Source organism: Porites lutea, chromosome 5, assembly GCF_958299795.1.
Source record: "Porites lutea chromosome 5, jaPorLute2.1, whole genome shotgun sequence".
Lineage (NCBI taxonomy): Eukaryota > Metazoa > Cnidaria > Anthozoa > Scleractinia > Poritidae > Porites > Porites lutea.
In genome coordinates, this window is record NC_133205.1 from 34,309,808 (window position 1) to 34,328,098 (window position 18,291).

The window sequence follows — 18,291 nt, forward strand, 5'->3', positions numbered from 1 at the left end:
TTTAGTCTTTTAAAAATATTGTTGTTCTATATTCTATCAACCTTTCGTAACAACCTGTCGAATAACACTACGCAAAATGGATTGTTAATTACTTCAGTAAAAATTGACACATTTACGAAAAGCTTAGAGGTAACTGTTCACAACTTTTAGCACTTTTTGAGCACTATTTTGAGATTTTGAGCACTTTTTGAGCACTTTTTAGCCATTTTTGCCAGCACTTTTTAAGGATTTTACGAGCGCAATCGGGAAAGGCCTAATCTCACATACGTAGACATTATTTTTAAGACTAAAGGATCGAAAAAATTCAATTTTTGGAAAGATTTTTATTTTGGTTCATTTGAAAATGAACTAAAACAGAAATTACTTTCACGTTATACAGTGGTATTCTTTCCGATTCAAAGTAATATTTTCGTTCTTTAATAACAGAAACCAGGTTAGTTATTTTTGTAATCTTCAAGCGAAGGGTATTCACACGCAAAGTTATTTATGGATTATTTCAGTTGAACGTGTTAACTTTTCAAAAATGCAAAAAGTGCTCACGCATGCGTATTCCGAGATTGTCTGGGCGTCTCCCGGCCCTACCGGCCGTTCGTCTCGGATACGTCACCGAAATGCATTGACCGAGAAAGGCCTGGAAAGACGCCGTATAGGGACTAGGCAAGTGTGTTTCCATATATCAATATCGGTCATCATACATCATCAAACACTGACCGGCTGGAAATTTTACTGTGAAGAACGAAAGCATCAGGGCATACTATCGTTCTATCCCAAGAGAATCATCGATAAAAGGATTACACGAATTGTTTCCCAAAACCTCCAAAAAGCTAAACAGCTGATTGCCACGACAAGTAAAAGCAGGACGGCGATGTCACAGACTATTGTGGATAACAGGATGCGATACGCGAAGAAGTCCCAAGAAGAGCGAAAACCCGCAAAATTTAGCCAGGCAGCATGTCTGAAGGAAGATACATGTAGTTCAGGCACCGCCTGTGCCAATGCTGATCTCCCAGGGAAAGCCACCCCACACCGCCTGAGCGAAAACAGGACAAATCTAAGAAAGAGTGCTCCAGGTAGCGACAGCGGACATCGCAGGATGCCCATGTGAGTCAAGGCTGTGAAAATGATGAGTGAAATAGCGACAGTAGCGACGAGGTCTAAGCATGCGAAATATTGAACTGCCAATTTCCTTTTGTTCATTTTTTTCAGTTGATAGTATTTGTAAGCGAAAACGCTGAAAATAAAAGGCTTTTTGTCACACAATTAAACGTGGCAGGATTAGTTCAGTCGGTAGAGCGTTTGACTGAAGAGCGGGAGGTCGCGGGTTCGATTCCCGAGGCCGGATCATTACTCAGGGCCTTAAAATGACTGAGAAATGAAGGTACTTCCTTTGCACTGCAAAAACGTAAAAATGGCGGTCCCGTCTCCATTAGGAGATGTAAAAATAGTGTCCCCAATTAGCACTTTCGTGCTAAATACATTGACACTCGAATAAAAAGTGCATTTTTTTTATTATTATTTGATGGTTCTATTCGTGCCTGCCGCAAATAAAAGAAAAGTTACCCATGGGAAAACACCTCGCGTATTTTACACATTAAGTGGACTTTTGCATTATAGTGGCTCTAGTTGGAGTTATGTGGAGGATCTCTACTAGGCTGAAGGCCTAAGTAAGATCTCAAGTAACTTTGCTTTGCATCTCATTACTGCGCTTTTTGCAAACATGCGAACTCTAAAGGTCAAAAGCCGCCTTCATAATTGCGTTTTTCGCTGCTGTCAATCATAATTACGATTACAAGAAACGAACCTTGAAACACAAAAACACACAAAACGGATCCAAAATCCACCAATCACAAATCACAAACCACGACCTTTTGAAACCGTTAAAGTAAAGTTTTGTTTCCTAAGAGGTCCGTTAAGATGATTGACGGCACCGAAAAACGCAATCGTCAGTTGGCTTTTGAACTTCAAAATTCGGATGTTTGTGAAAAGCGCAGTAAAGTCGGAAAGTTGAAACGATTCAAGAAAGTTTCAAGCGACTTGAAAACCATTCTTATAACCGACTTAGCCCCGGTTCAGACGCCGCTCCACTCATGTGCCGAACCTAACTGATGAATTAAGTACGGCAAAAGAGCGGCGTCTGAATCAATTTGGTACGGCAGTTTTAGTTTAGTGCGGCAAAAGCGTTAAGTTCGACAGAGTCTGTCGAACTTTTGTCGAACTTAACTAAGGTTCGACACACGGTACGCCGTCTGAATCAGATGTCGCGCCAGTGTCGCTCCAAAGTCGAACTTATTCAGTTAGGTTCGGCACACGAAAAGTACGGCGTCTGAACCAGGCCTTAGCTGACTTGCGGTTTAGCGGTTTCTTGAGCTTTGAGAAAGGCGAGACATGTCAATCAATCTGTAATTTTGTTGCGTAAGAAAATAACCCCAAGTAAAAAAGAATAGGTTGTGTGTAAAGCTTTATTTTACTTGAAGTAATTTAAATTTACTTGTCTTGAAATATGTCCTAGCTTATTTAGGCTCTAGTGTAAAGACTACCATCTAAACAAAAGAAAAAACAAAGGATCTAAACAAAAGAAAAGAATAAAGGGTCTTCGACTCAGCGGTGACGGGTTGAACGTTGAAGTGGAGTATGAAGTGCTCCTTGAAGACAGGTTTTGTGACATTCTGTTTGTTTGCTCTTCTTGTTTTCCTTTGTGAATTTAACACCCTTTTGAGCGATGATTATCAGCTCCAACAGAAGCAGACGACAGATAAGAAGACTCAGATTGTTCAAGAAACCAACGGGTTATTGTTGATGTTAATTATCAGCGCGCCGTTTCATATAAACGAAAGACAAGTTGTGCGCCAGACGTGGCTTTCCTATTTGGTCAACAATTCTAAGTCGCTCGGACCATCGAACGTGCGAGCTTTCAAAGACCCCACAGATGCGGCTAATGATTTGGTCATCCACTACTGGTTCGTTTGTGGGCACTACTACGACAACGAAAACAAGATCGAACGAGCCGTCAACAATGAGAGCAATGTGTACGGAGACATCTTGAGGCTCGAATACACAGAGTCATACGTATTGTTGGTCCATAAGACCTTGAGTTCTTTGCGGTTCGCTTCGAAAATGGACGTTCGATTTGTCCTCAAAATCGACGATGACGTGTATCTGCATTTTCCCAGGATGATTTGGTGGCTCAGAACTGCTTCTTTGCCCGATAAGCTGTACGGTGGCTATTTACTGACTAACACAAAAGCGATAAGGAATCCATTGCACAAATGGCATGTAAGCGAGCAACATTATAATGAGACTTACTTTCCTCCATACTGCAATGGGCCCTTTTATTTCATGTCTAAAGCTGTTGTTCTCGAAGTGCTTGAGGCCTCTTTCACCGAAGGCTCTTCCTTCCCTTTAGAAGACGTGTTCATAGGGATATTAGCTCAGAAGGTTGGTGTGAAGCCAATTCAACTCAAACACGTTGGAGTTCATATAGAGCCCAGGATTCCAAAGAAAGCGTGGATACAATGGAATGACACCAACCTTATCAAGTATTATGTAGTAGGACACGGTCTCACACGCGAACAGATGTTTGGATTTCACAGCAGATATCGCAAACTGCCTGTCAATGTTTCATTTCCCCCGATCGAACCCACGCTCCAACCATAAGGACCGAGCAAGGAAGACTTGCCCGTGAAAACACAAAGGGAAAGATCTTTTATGCATACAAGTTACCAGAGGCTGAGCCAAAGGAAATATTCACCCTGAAGTATTCGTATGTCTGATGAATAACTTCTCGTTTTGCATCTCTCAGCTTTGATTGCTCCTTCGAAATAATTTTGTTTAAGACGAGAACTATGTTTCATCAAAGTTTGGTAAAAAAACTCTACCACGCGCCGTCATATATAAGATTGCAATGTAACATATCTCCGTTTCATGTCTCTGTGACTGGCTTAATGGTAGGCGGATTCCATCAACAAGATGTCAGTATCTATGAAGTGAAGACTTTTTTCTTAAACAGGATTAATTTTGCGCCGAATTTCTAAGGACCGGGTGGTTATACATGTATTAATCTTCGAAAGTGCAGGGTATTTTTGGTAAGGAGATTTTAAAAACTACCGACGAAAAGCAATCAGACTATTTTACGCATATTTGTACAGGTAATCACATGATTTCGAGTGCAATTTGGAATTAATAAGCACGAGTAAATTATTCCACGTTGCACGAGAAAAATCATGTGATTACTTATTAATAATACTCATGAAAAAATTGCGAGATAGCGTAAACTACGAGAAAAAAAATGAATTATCCAAATGCCGCAAATATCACCACAAGTGCAGTCAAAACAACATTTTGCTCGATGTTTTTAGTTTGCAAGCTGCAGAAACGGGCTGAACAGTCCATGGAATTTTTCAATGTGTTTGAATTAAAGATTCTGGGTTATTACCTCGAGTTTTCATGAGCTCTTTCAGAGAATTTCTTCTTCCTCCTCTCATACTTGCCGAGCTTTGTTTGGGCGCTTACCACGGCCAGCCAAGCGAAGCTGTTTCACTTTGTCCTCTAACACCTCTTTGGACGAACTAAATTCTCGGTCACGTACAAGGGACAGGGTGCAGCCTTTGGTCTTTAAGTGTCTATCAAGCGATGCCATCATTACTTTAAGGCTTTCTGGTTCATAATCTTCAACTTTTTATTTCGGCGTAGAAATGCTCGAGGAAAGTGTTAAGCTCAGCGGGCTCATAATTTTCTATTTCATCAGTAATTTCCTTATCTACGCACCAATTCTTCCAAACAGAGAGCCAAAAACCAGTGCTTTTCGGATTGCAGTGTTTTCGTTTTTAGAGCAGTTTTCAGCTCCTCTACAGTTGTTTCGGTCGCAAAAGCAAATGTGCTGGAAACGCCAACCATTGCGGTTTTTCCTCGAAACTGGTTCGGAGCGGATCCAAATTTTGCACCATTTAGATGGCGCATTTGATTGGCTCCCAGTGAGTTCCGTTGTTTATTAGCCAATCAAAATGTCACATTTGTTACTCTTTTCTGTACTCAATTACCTTTTTTCTGCACCGTGTTACCTAAAAACTGCATCGCTCTTAGCCAATCACAATCGAGAAATTTTTTCATGTATATAACATATTTTGGTCGTTGGTTTTTTCACCGGGCGCCCACACAGTCTGTGTGTGTAACCGATTGTTATTTGAAAGTAAATGTACTGGATGTACCGTTTGCTTCACCTATAGCGATATATCGCTAAGTATGTATATATATAAATGTTAAATAGAAGCTGGATTACCTTACCTGTGGTATATTGTCGTTTTTTTGCCTTAAAAGCGGTTTTTTGAGTGATTTTGTTTATTTGTTTGTTTCTTATTGTTTGTAATTATTTTTCCAAATAGCTTTTCATTTCACTAACAGCACACATTTTCGCCCTTTTCTTTTCAGTAAGAAGGTTACTAAGCAACGTAGTAACGCATGCTTTTGACGTAAAAAACGTTTCTGCTTGTGTGTTTCTCTGATTCGATGAAAAAAGTTTGAAATTCTTTGAGTACTTTCTCAATCACTGATCGACTAGTACGCTATTTCTTTTTGGACGTAAAAAATCTTAAGTTGCGTATGTGGCGCTTGTTCTCGACTTGTAAGTGCTGTGAATTGACCAGGTAATTCGTACATCGTTACTCTTTATACACTCAGTCTGGGGGTCGAAACAGACCATTTAGTTCTTATTTGAGCTAGAAAACACGACGAATGTTTTCAAGTTGAATGAACATTGGTTTCTATCGTATTCCGCTCTGGTTTCTGGCGTGGGCTCCAGAATTTGCCCCCTGAGGGTTTCATCCTGAGGCTGACTGACAGTCTACAGTCAACGGTTCTCTCCTCAAAGGCCATTAGTACGACAATGGTGTACCATTGTGCCTTTCGCAAGTGGAAAGATTTCGCTACCAGTAAGCTTCTTTCCTGCGCCTGTCCTGCAAGTCCCTGCCATGTTGCCTTGTATTTGCAACACCTCATTGACGAGTCGCACTCTCCGTGCGTCGTAGACTCGGCTTTTTACGGTATTAAATGGGCTCATACCATGGCGCGTATCCCCTCCCCTACGGATAACCCAGTTGTTGAAGCGGTTAGATGTGCTTCCAAAAGGATTTTAGGTACTAGGGTCGTTAACCGTAAGAAACCAATTTCTTCCTCGGTCATCCATGACCTTATTGGCTTAGCCGACCTTCAAAACCCCGTTCATTTACGTAATGTCACTATATACGTTTTGTCATTCGCTGGCTTTTTTAGATTTGATGATGTCTCCAGAATTAGGAGGAATGATATTTTCTTTCACGAGGGTTTCATGGTCGTCAAGGTTCTCAAAAGTAAGAACGACCAACTCCGTAAGGGCGATGAGGTGATTTTTTCGGAAATTTCTGGCCCTGCTTGTCCTGTCAAGCTCCTTTAAGAAGTACTGCACATTTTTCCATCCTCTCTAGCGCCAGGGATGACATTTTTAGACCCATCTCTAGGGGGAAGAACTTCTTTAAGTTAGTTTCCCAGGACAAGCCTATAAGCTATACCACAATAACGGAGGCTTTTTGCAAAGACCTGAGAAGCGTCGGGGTTGACCCGTCCACTTTTGGTTTTCATTCCCTGCGTTTGGGAGGGGCCACTTCCGCTGCTAATAATGGGGTTAGTGACAGGGTGTTTCAGAGGCACGGCCGCTGGAAGTCCGTTCAAGCCAAAGACACCTATGTGGATGATGACCTAGAAAAAAGGCTTTCAGTTTCCAAGTCTCTTGGGCTCTAGGAGCCTTCAGTCGCTATTTCGCCCAATACTTTGTCACTCTACGTACTTTCAAGGTTTGTTTCTCGCCAAGCCGTCACAAAATAAACTTATTTGCCTTTACATTTTGTCCGTTGATGTTGTGTAGTGGAGTCAAAATATGTTATTTCTGACGAATGAGCCTGCGAAGAAGGCAGAAATAAATATTTTGACGGCACGAGATACAACAGGGCCTGGGTTCTAGGCCGAGTCAACATGGGTAGCCATATCGGGGCTATATAAAGCTGCGTATATCACGTGTACGTCATCTAGGCTTCTGAACTCTTTGGTTTTTTCTTTATTTTTTGTTTTTTGTTTTTGTTTTTTGTCTTTTTTAGGAGCAGTCTATTCTCGATTACATTGTAAAGTCCCGTAGGAAGGGCTTTGAGCTTGAGCCCTGGTTCCTACCCAGATTTCCTGCCCGCATTTTTTCCCTTCGGGGTTTTTTTGGGCAGGTTTTTTCTGACCTCCGTCTTACCGCATTCGTTTCTTTTGTAAGCGGTAGCTCAGCTCTGCTAGTTTTCAGTTTGTTTTGTTTTCCCGTTTCTTATCTTATGTACTTGTTTGGTTTTTCACAGATTGTCTAGATGTTCCTTTACTTAATATATTTACGTTAGATGTATATGAAATAAATCACTTTATTTTTTATATGTTGTTAGAAATTATTGCGTCATTGTGGCGGGAAAACTCGTCACGTGATCTGAAAACTGAGCTTTTTGCAAGAGTCTTAGAACAGTGTAGTCGTTCGGAGTCGTGCAGCTGATCAAGTGTGTGGATTGAGTGTAGATCATCGAATTTTTACGTGAATTGATGTCGATGAATCCTTTAAGTGTAGAACAGAGTACAGAATTCTAAAATATGAACATGTGAAGAAATATGCTTTAATGGAGTGAAGAATAAAAGCTACAGAGAACTGATTATATATACAACATTTGGTTACATGGTCCGCAGTCGCCGGATCGGCGAAACAAGTTTAATCGATTAATCGTCAAGAACAGGATTACAGTACAAGAAGAAAAGAATGGACAACGAAAAAGCAAAGAGAATTCGAAATGCCCACAGAGCTTTTGTAGAGGTATTTTAGGTATTTAGGTATTTTATTTATTTGCCACACGATTACGATAATTACAAAAAGATGCCAAAAGAAAAAAATGTAGGAAGAGATGGCGAGGAGGCCTAAAAGAAACTATAGAGCTTATGTTAATTAGGCCTCCTCAATTACAATTTTTCGAAGATAGTATAAAAATTACGGCGACGGATACAACATAATATGAGGTGAAAAATTAAACTAATCAATATTACGGAAGTTTACAAATGTTGAATATTAAAAGGCTTTTTCCCAAAATTTTTGTTGGAGTATACTAATAATTATTACAAATAAATGCCTTAAGTGCTCTTTTAAAGGAGAAAGGTGAGGAAGCGTTGATGATGTTGGTGTTTAAGGTGTTGTAAAATTTAGGTCCTTGATAAAAAACGGAAAATTGTTGGGTTCGAGTACGACAGAAAGGCAGACGAAATTTACACGAGTTTCTTGTATTATACGAATGAATTTGACTTTGTAAGGTAAATTTACAATGAAATTTTAAAGGTAGAGTATGGTTTTGATAGGAGTACATGAATAAGCCTAGTTGTATTAAGTATATATCATGAAATTTTAAGATACCAAGATTTTGAAAGATTGGATCAGTATGTGCATCGAAAGTTGTTTTAGCTATAGTTCTGATCACTCGTTTCTGTAAAATCTCAAGACGAATAAGGTTAGTTCTGTAAGTAGAGGCCCAAACTAAGTTGCAATAAAAAAGGTATGGATAGACTAGAGAAAAATATAGTGTTCGTAAGGTTTTCGTGGATAAATAGAAACTGGATTTACGAATAATTCCTGTGCATTTAGAAACTTTATTGGCGACATGTGAGATTTCAGATTTCCAATTTAAATTTTCATCCATGATTACTCCCAAGAAAACTGTTTCTTTTACTTGATCAATTTTTTGATTATTAATTAAAAGTTGAATAGTTTGATTTGTACGCTTTTGAGATGGTTTAAATACAATGAATTTGGTTTTTTTCAAGTTTAATGAAAGCCTGTTAGCTCTAAACCATATTGACAACTTATTTAGCTCAGCGTTCAGTATATTAGTAAGGCAGTCGTTATCCTTGTGAGACACAAATACGTTTGTATCATCAGCAAATAATATCAGTTGTAATATTGTTGACGTGTTGATTATATCGTTGATGTAAAGCAGAAAAAACAAAGGCCCTAGTATTGAACCTTGGGGAACGCCACACATGATATTAGCACGATACGAAACATAACCATTGTATTCTACAAATTGAAGTCTGTTGGAAAAATAGCTCTTAATCCATTTGAGAGCCAAGCCACGTATGCCATAGTGTTCAAGTTTATCAAATAAGATGGAATGATTGACTGTATCGAAAGCTTTCGAGAGATCTAAAAAGACACCAACCGCTAATTCACCATGATCAATAGCACATGAAATTTTTTCATGCAAATCAATCAAGGCAAGCGTCGTAGAGTGGTTTTTCCTGAAGCCGAACTGGTTATCACAGAGAATATGTAAATTAGTTAAATAATCATACAAGCGATTATAGATGATTCTCTCTAAAAATTTTGAAAAGCTTGGTAGAACCGAGACAGGCCTATAGTTGGTGAATAGTGACTGGTCATCAGCTTTAAACAGTGGTACCACACGAGCTATTTTCATTTGATCTGGTACAACGCCATGAGCGATTGATAAATTCATAATGTGAGCCAGAGGTCCCGAAATGATTTGATTAGAGAAAACGATGGAAGGTGCGACGAGGATTTTAGTCGAGCAAACTGCCGATCACGAGGAAGATTCATCAAGGGACAAACTTATGGGACTGAAATTCACCCTCAATGAAAGGCTAGAAACTATCCAAAAGCTAGACGAAACAATTCTGGAAAACAGTAAGGGGAGAGAGATTGAGAAAGAAGTCGAGGATTGTGGTGAGTTTTGTGCAAAAGTTTACCGTATTTTGGCTAGAATTGACTTGAGTTTAGAGGATGCTAAAAATAGCGCACACGTGGGAACTTCACCAAGCTTCAGTCAAATTAATAACAATGTCAAAAGCAATGAGGGCGCGAAAGTGAAGCTACCTAAACTAGAACTAAAGTCATTTTCAGGCAACTACGAGGAATGGCAGAGTTTCTGGGACACTTTCGAATCTGCGGTTAACAGAAACACTGACATTTCAAGAATCCAAAAATTCACCTATTTGAAGAGTTGTGTGACAGGCGCAGCCGAATCTGCAATTACTGGGTTGCCTCTCACTGAAGATAATTACGAAACTGCCATTGATATACTTAGAGATAGATTTGGTAAACCACAGCTGTTGATTTCTAACCACATGGACGCTTTGTTGAAATTGCCAATAGTCAGTTCAGTGCATGAAACGAAGAAACTCCGTGATTTGTATGACAAGATTGAGATAAACGTTCGAAGTTTGAAGGCACTAGGCGTCGAATCAGAGTCCTTTGGAAATTTATTGGTTCCAGTTGTAATGGAGAAAATTCCCTCAGAGTTGAGATTAATCATCAGTCGCAAGTTTGGCAGTAAAGAAACTTGGGACCTTGATGTCCTGTTAAATGCACTGAAATCTGAGTTGGAGGCAAGAGAAAGGTGTAATGTAGTGAAAACAAGTAGTCCAACCAATTCTAACCCTAGATTTGACCAGCATAAGGGAAGATTCAAACAGCCCCTTTCCTCATCTGCACTTTATGCGGGCAGTGAAGAGTGTACTCTGCAATGTGTCTTTTGCAAGAAAAATCACAAGTCCATCACCTGTAGAACCATTACTGAACCAAAGGCTAGAAGAACTATACTGAGACGAAGTGGCAGGTGTTTTGTTTGCTTGAAAGCAGGGCATATTACACCAGGTTGTCAGTCAAAGGCCAAATGTTTTAATTGTGGAGCTAGACATCATGTGACTATCTGTGAAAACCCTAAGAAGCCTGTCCAACCTAGTAGTTCAGGAGCTGAATTAGCATCACTTAGTAGATCTGAAACTTCCCAGGAGAGATCCAGAGATGTTGGAACATCAACAATGCATGTTGGCAGCAATAATAACTCTATACTGTTGCAGACTGCCCAAGCCTTTGTTTCTAGACCAGATAATCAAGAAACTGGAATGTATACTCAAGTCATTTTTGACTCTTGTAGCCAGAGATCTTATATAACCAGTAAGACACGTGAGCAGTTAAAATTACCTACTGTTGGTAAGGAAACCTTGCTAATCAAAACATTTGGTGACAATTCAGCATCTGTAAAGGAATGTGACATTGTGCAATTGTGCATCAGAACAGTAGATGCAATGAGTGTGTACGTCACTGCTTACGTTGTACCAGTAATATGCAGTCCAGTATCGAACCAAGAAATTCAAAGCGCAGTAGAATGCTATCCATACCTTCAAGGGCTACAGCTTGCATGTGGAGCTGTTAATGTAACAGTTAGTGTTGACTTACTAATAGGAGCAGATCACTACTGGTCTTTCTTTACTGGAGAAATAATCAGGGGAGATCCTTCTGGACCTGTAGCTCTTGAGACCAAGTTGGGATGGGTACTGTCAGGACCAGCTGCAGTTCCAGCATTGACAGAGTCATGCACAGTTAACCTAAGTGCTACACATGTTTTGAAAATTGAGTCAGCTGACATCAGCCATGTGCAAGATGATTTGCAGAAATTTTGGGACTTGGAAACCTTAGGCATAAGGGACACTGAAACTTCAGTTCATGACAAGTTTTCTAATGAGATAAGATTCACTGGTGAAAGATACCAAGTCAAGCTACCATTCAAGGATAATCACCCTATGCTGTCAGATAATTATACAAATGCATCACGAAGGTTGGCAACTGTGATTAAGAAGCTTAAGACCCAACCAGAAATACTGGAACAATATGATCAAGTGATTAAGGAGCAATTAGAAAGTGGAGTAGTTGAAGAAGTGCAGCAAGATCAAGTCCTAGAACCTGGAAATGTGCACTATCTCCCACACAGGGGAGTTGTGAGACTTGACAGAGATACAACAAAGGTTAGAGTTGTATACGATGCCTCATCCAAGGTGTTTGGACCAAGCTTAAATGACTGTCTGCATCTCGGACCTTCATTAAATCCTCTTCTACTGGACATTTTGCTGAGATTTAGAGTTCATGAAGTTGCTGTAACTGCTGATATTGAGAAAGCATTTTTGAATATTGAGATTGATCCAGAATACAGAGACTTTTTACGCTTTCTATGGGTAGATGATGTCGATAAGGAATCACCTGAGATAAAGTTACTTCGCTTTACAAGAGTCGTATTTGGAGTGAATGCTAGCCCCTTCATTCTCAATGCTACCATCAGACACCATGTTAATACATGTATGCTGAATGACAATGCATTTGCACTTGAGCTTTTGAAGTCTTTGTATGTAGATGACTTCGTTTCTGGGGCCAAGGATGTGAACAATGCCTTTTGTTTGTCGAAGGAGATAAAACTCTGTCTCAAATCAGGAGGGTTCAATATGAGGAAGTGGAACAGCAACTCAGCAAGTCTTTTGCAATCAATGAAACAAGATTCAGCCTTCAGTGGAGACTTTGCTGTAAACAGTAAAGAATGTGTTCAAGAGGAAGATGAGAGCTTCTCAAAGTCAGTTTTTAAGCAAGGTACTGAGAAAGAACAGAAGGTCTTGGGAATGCTTTGGAACCCTAACCAAGATGAACTGATCTATGACTTCACTAAGATATTGGAGGGTGTGGACGTTCAGCCAGCTACAAGAAGACTGATTCTCAGTACTGCTACGAGATTCTTTGATCCCTTGGGGTTAATATCTCCAGTTATTCTACCCTTCAAGATTATGTTTCAAAAACTGTGCAAGGCACAAAGGGACTGGGACGAGTTAGTGGATACCGAACTCAACCAAGAGTGGTTGTCAACTTTGTCAGACCTAAGACTAGCTGGAAGAGTGAGTTTTAAAAGGTGTTATGCTGAAGGTCTCGGTGGGAATGAAGTTAAATCGCTCCAACTTCATTGTTTTGCAGATGCGTCGGAAAAGGTGTACGGAGCCGTTGTTTACATGAGAGTAGAATATGAGTCAAGAGTAGAATGTGAGATTGTGGCGTCAAAAACCCGAGTAGCTCCGTTGGATAAGCAAACCATACCGCGTCTAGAACTGTTGTCTAACCTTACTGCGTCAAGATTGGTGAAGAGTGTGAGTCAAGCTTTAGAAAACGTTGTGAGAGTTGATGACGTAGTCAATTGGACGGATTCTATGATTTGTTTGTGGTGGATTAGGAACACTGATAAGGAATACAAGCAATTTGTGGAGAATCGCGTGAGCGAAATCAGACGAAATGCTCCGCCTGAGCAATGGAGGTACTGTCCTACGTCAGAAAACCCGGCTGACATTGCATCAAGAGGAATTAAGGCCACTGCACTTAAAGAAAGTAGTTTGTGGTTACATGGTCCAGAATTCCTGTCTAAGGAAAGCGCCTACTGGCCAGTTCAGCCTGTAAATGTACAAGCCAAGGAAGAGTTGTGCGAACTGAAATCGGCCAAACCTACAGTCTCCAGCTTATTGAACACGTGTACCAAAAAAGAAGCAAATCTGGAGAGTATCATCAATCCTGGATCCTACAGTTCCCTTACGAAGCTCACAAGGGTTACTTCACTTGTGTTGCTATTTGTCAAGAAATTGAAAAGAAGAAGGGACGGATCAACTGACCAAGAAGAATCCTTGCAAGTGTACAAGCAAGCTGAGAGGAAGTGGATTAAACACGTTCAAAGGGGTATCCTGAACAGTGACAAGTACCAGCAAATGAAGTCGACCCTAGGACTTTATCAGGACAGTGAAGGTGTAGTCAGATGTCAAGGAAGAATAGGTCTGTCGTCGTTACCCTATGATACCAAATTTCCTGTACTTCTGCCTAGAGAACATTGCTTTATGAGATTGGTGATCCTCAAGTGCCATGAACAAGTCATGCACAATGGAGTAGCAGAGACACTGGTTCAACTGCGATCAAAATACTGGGTCGTTAAAGGGAGACAGACAGTTAAGAAGATATTAAGCAAGTGTGTAGTATGCAAGAAACTTGAAGGTCGCCCCTATGGAGTACCTCCTACCCCTCAACTACCTGAATTCAGATTGTCTGACGACTTCGCATTTTCAAGTATAGGAGTAGACTTTGCGGGTCCCATTTATGTCAAGGATGTGTACAACAAGAGTAGTGTTATGAGCAAGGCATACATTGTGTTATATACGTGTGCATCTAGTCGCGCAGTTCATCTAGACCTTGTTCCAAATATGGCAACTCAAGCGTTTGTGAGAAGCTTCAAACGGTTCACTGCTCGACGAGGTGTACCAAGGCTTGTTGTATCGGACAATGGTTCGGCTTTCAAGAGTGAAGAGCTCAAAAGGTTGTTAGCAGAGTATAGCATATCCTGGAAATATAACGTGGCATTAGCACCCTGGTGGGGTGGATTCTTTGAACGTCTCGTTAAATCAACAAAGCGCTGTCTGAAAAAGAGTTTAGGAACAGCTCGAGTCACTTATGAAGAACTGCTTACAATCATTGTCGAGACCGAAGGAATCCTGAATTCAAGACCTCTAACTTATGTGAGTGATGAAATGCGAGATCCTCTTACACCGTCGCAACTTGTTATTGGTCGTCGCTTGTTGAGTTCACACGGAAGCGCTAAACAGCCAAGTGGGGGAGATCACACTGTGCGAGATCTTTCAAGACGTGAGAAGTACTTGAATGCTGTACTTTCACATTTTTGGAAACGTTGGCAGAAGGAATACTTAACAGAATTACGTGTTCATCACAACTGCAATTCGAGTAACAGGAAGCCAACGATTAAGGTCGGAGATGTTGTTTGCGTCTACAAGGACAAAGCACCGAGACAACTTTGGAGTATGGGAGTCGTCAAATCTCTCATTACAGGACGAGATGGTTACCACAGACGAGCTGTTGTAAGAGTGCGTAGTGGAGATCGAGTCGTGGAAATGACAAGACCCCTAAATAGGCTTTACCCTGTAGAAGTCGAATCACAGGTGCGGGAAGAGCAGAACAGAACCACTGATTTCCCTATTACCTTCGTGGGAAATGCTGAACAGGAACATGTTAGTGAACATTGACATTAAGTCAAAGAACGGCAAACTCTTTTTCTTTCATTTGTTATTTTATTCGTTTCGTTGTTGATTGACCTGTGTCAATCAAGGCGGGGAGTGTGTTAGAAATTATTGCGTCATTGTGACGGGAGAACTCGTCACGTGATCTGAAAACTGAGCTTTTTGCAAGAGTCTTAGAACAGTGTAGTCGTTCGGAGTCGTGCAGCTGATCAAGTGTGTGGATTGAGTGTAGATCATCGAATTTTTACGTGGATTGATGTCGATGAATCCTTTAAGTGTAGAACAGAGTACAGAATTCTAAAATATGAACATGTGAAGAAATATGCTTTAATGGAGTGAAGAATAAAAGCTACAGAGAACTGATTATATATACAACATTTGGTTACATATGTTTATTTTCTATGTATGCTTAGTTCAGCTGTCCTGGGACCGCTCTTTAAGTGGCGAGATATGTCTAGCTTGAAGCAGTTTGATTTCTTACAATGTGACAGACTTCTTGTAAGGGTTTTTAGCCATTTGTTTACCCTCGATATTGTGCCCTAGCCTTTTCTGGTAGCCTAACTGGCAATTGGCCTACATGACTTGTTGGGTACGTTAGTGAACGATTCTCAGTTTTTTCCCGGCACTCAGCCTCTGTGGTCCTTCAGTGTTCCCTGTCCCAGTTATTCGTTGATCAGAGTTTTATTTAGTTTCCCCAGCCTAACTGGCAGCCCAACTGGCAGCTTTACTGGCAGTCTAACTGACACTAAGTCTGCGTGCTTACAGTCAAACCAGGTCAAGCGTTCCCGTCGCTAACGAACTAATGAATTCATTAACGAAGAAATGATTTCGTTTGTTGACTCAATAATCAGCAATAATCCATTCATAAAATGAACAATCCAATATTCATATTTACCCTCGATTCCATAATCGAATGTTGATTCGATTACTGTTTTTTGAAAAACTACAATTTCCACAAGTCGACCTCAAAATTTTGTTTTTCTTCTTGTTTTCTAAGAGTTGAGTGCGAGCGAGTTCTGAAGTTCAAACCCAAACAAACTGTTACATGTACGCCATAAACACGACGGTCAAACTGAGGTCAGTGTATGAGCGGTGATCTGATTGGTGGATTTCGATCCTCGGCCTTTGTCAGTTTCTTTGCGTTTGCGGTCTGTCTATACACCATATTCACTAATGGCGGACACGCGGGAAAAAACTGGTGCCTAGTCATGAAAGCGAGGCGTTGGAGGATAAACAAAAATTGCAAATGAAGACTTTCAGTGAACTTGCAGAGTGTTTAGCACGGATTCCACCTAAAATAACTTTGTATGGACCTCTTTTTAAATACAGTAACGTGGGACGTCTTCTGCTTTTAATGTTTAGTACTGATTTGCTGTTTGCAATCAAAAGGGACGCCCATATCTTCATGGAAACAGGATGATTTTGTAGGTTTCCGAAGGAGAAAAGCGGCAAACATGTTGGCCCAAACTTCACACTGAACCCGAATAAGAAAGCCAGCTCCCTGCAATTCGGTAAAACAACCACCTCCGCCATTACACCAAACAGGTCAAGTCGAGAGCGGGTGAAAGATTCGTTCACGAGACTCATTCATTCATGTCAGTGTCATTTTATACATATCTATGTATGTCTGTATTTACAACTTCCTTTGGATGATATTAATTCCATCGCTTTCGAGTGAATTGTTAGAGGTACGTTGGCAGAGCTTAGCAAAAATCTTTTGATTTCTTTATCATTGCGAAATAAAATAATTTTATCAAAATTAGAAGCTGTAGTGTGTGAATCTTATGGCTTGCTATTTGCCTGGTCTCCTTTCGGGCATTATCTCGGAGAGCACTTGGTAAAAAAGTGGTATAAAGCTCACATTTTACTAGGTTAAACGTTTCAGGCAATGTTTTTGTCAGGGCTGAACACGGCAAGCTTCTGTTTCGAATCATTAAATTCGAGTCCAGATCCGTTTAAAAAGACCATCATTTTATTTGTTTATGTATTCTTCACTTTTAAAATATTATGGAACGTAAAGTTTAAACTCTTAACAGCCAAAGACAAGAAATACGAAAATTACTCGCTGAAATGATATGTGGCCGGCTTACGGAGTCTGCCGAGTAACAGGTTGAAATTTTGAGCGTACTCCACTCGATCGCTCCTGCATTTATACTAAAAAATAGATCTAATTGATGTCCTTCATCGATAAAGACCAGAGAATAACGTAATGGCAAACCAAAACCAAATATAACTTCATCGAAACCTCAGTCACCGCTTCTTTCCTTTTTTCCTTTTTTCCATCTCGACTTGAACTGTTTTGTTCAATAGCAGACGTCTCTTGCGTTAACAAGTAGGCCATATATCCGTCGCTTATTTCTTTTTTTTCTTGCCACCAAGATTTGCATTGTTTATATTTGTGTTTTACCGAATTGCTGGCTTTCGTATTCGAGTTCAGTGTGAAGTGTGGACCAACATGTTTGCTGCTTTTCTCCAGCCATCTCCCACTTGTCGAGCTTCTGAGGCTTCGGAAACCTACAAAATCATCCTGTTTCCTTGAATATATAAGCGTCCCTTTTGATTGCAAACAGCAAATCAATACTAAACATTAAAAGCAGAAGACATCCCACGTAATTGTATCGAAAAAGAAGTCCGTACAAAGTTATTTTAGGTGGAATTCGTGCTAAACACTCTGCAAGTTCACTGAAAGTCTTCATTTGCAATTTTTGTTTATCCTCCAATGCCTTGCTTTCATGACTAGGCACCAGTTTTTTCCCGCGTGTCCGCCATTTGTGAATACGGTGTATTCTAGCTGTTATTTTGATTAAAGGCAATGAAAAACGCAATTGTAAACGGCAGGAAAAGGGAAGCAAATACGATTTAACACAACAATACGATTGAACACAACAGACGAGAATAAAGAACAGGTAGATTTTGTTCATAAACCAAATCAATATTTCATTATTGAATCGAGGTCCAATTTGACTGTTGGATTATTCATTTTATGAATGGATTATTGAATCAACAAACGAAATCATTTTTGCATTAATGAATTCATTAGTATGTTAGCGACGGGAACGCTTGATCTGGTTTGACTGTAAATGGGGGATTCAGGTCGATATCGACCAGATGTAGCTGTTCTTTCTTTTTGTAAAAGCTAGTTTATTTTAGTTTATTTACGAGTGTTGTATATTAGTTATTTACCTATTGCTGTATTTTATACGTACTTTTAAGGTTGGTTCTCGCCAAGCCGTCCCAAAATAAACTTATTTGCCTTTACATTTTGTCTGTTGATGTTGTGTAGTGGAGTCAAAATGTATTTATAACATAGCGCGCGTGCTCGCCCTATTTAAGTCCTATTGAGCCGCTATGAACAAAATC

At 40.1% G+C, this 18,291-nt stretch overlaps 2 protein-coding genes across 2 annotated transcripts; both read left to right on the forward strand.

The window, feature by feature from the left end:
- The first annotated feature begins 2,631 nt into the window (after nucleotides 1-2,631).
- LOC140938282 (UDP-GalNAc:beta-1,3-N-acetylgalactosaminyltransferase 1-like) lies at nucleotides 2,632-3,654 on the forward strand. The gene has a single exon (XM_073387787.1). It carries the CDS (start codon nucleotides 2,632-2,634, stop codon nucleotides 3,652-3,654), a length of 1,023 nt encoding a protein of 340 aa, XP_073243888.1.
- A 5,934-nt stretch (nucleotides 3,655-9,588) lies between these two features.
- Nucleotides 9,589-14,937, forward strand: LOC140938283 (uncharacterized). The gene has a single exon (XM_073387788.1). It carries the CDS (start codon nucleotides 9,589-9,591, stop codon nucleotides 14,935-14,937), a length of 5,349 nt encoding a protein of 1,782 aa, XP_073243889.1.
- Nucleotides 14,938-18,291: the final 3,354 nt, after the last annotated feature.

Bases quoted from the DNA above. Each gene is read 5' to 3' on its own strand.
- LOC140938283 (XM_073387788.1), top strand. From the start codon at position 9,589: ATGGAAGGTGCGACGAGGATTTTAGTCGAGCAAACTGCCGATCACGAG.
- LOC140938282 (XM_073387787.1), top strand. From the start codon at position 2,632: ATGAAGTGCTCCTTGAAGACAGGTTTTGTGACATTCTGTTTGTTTGCT.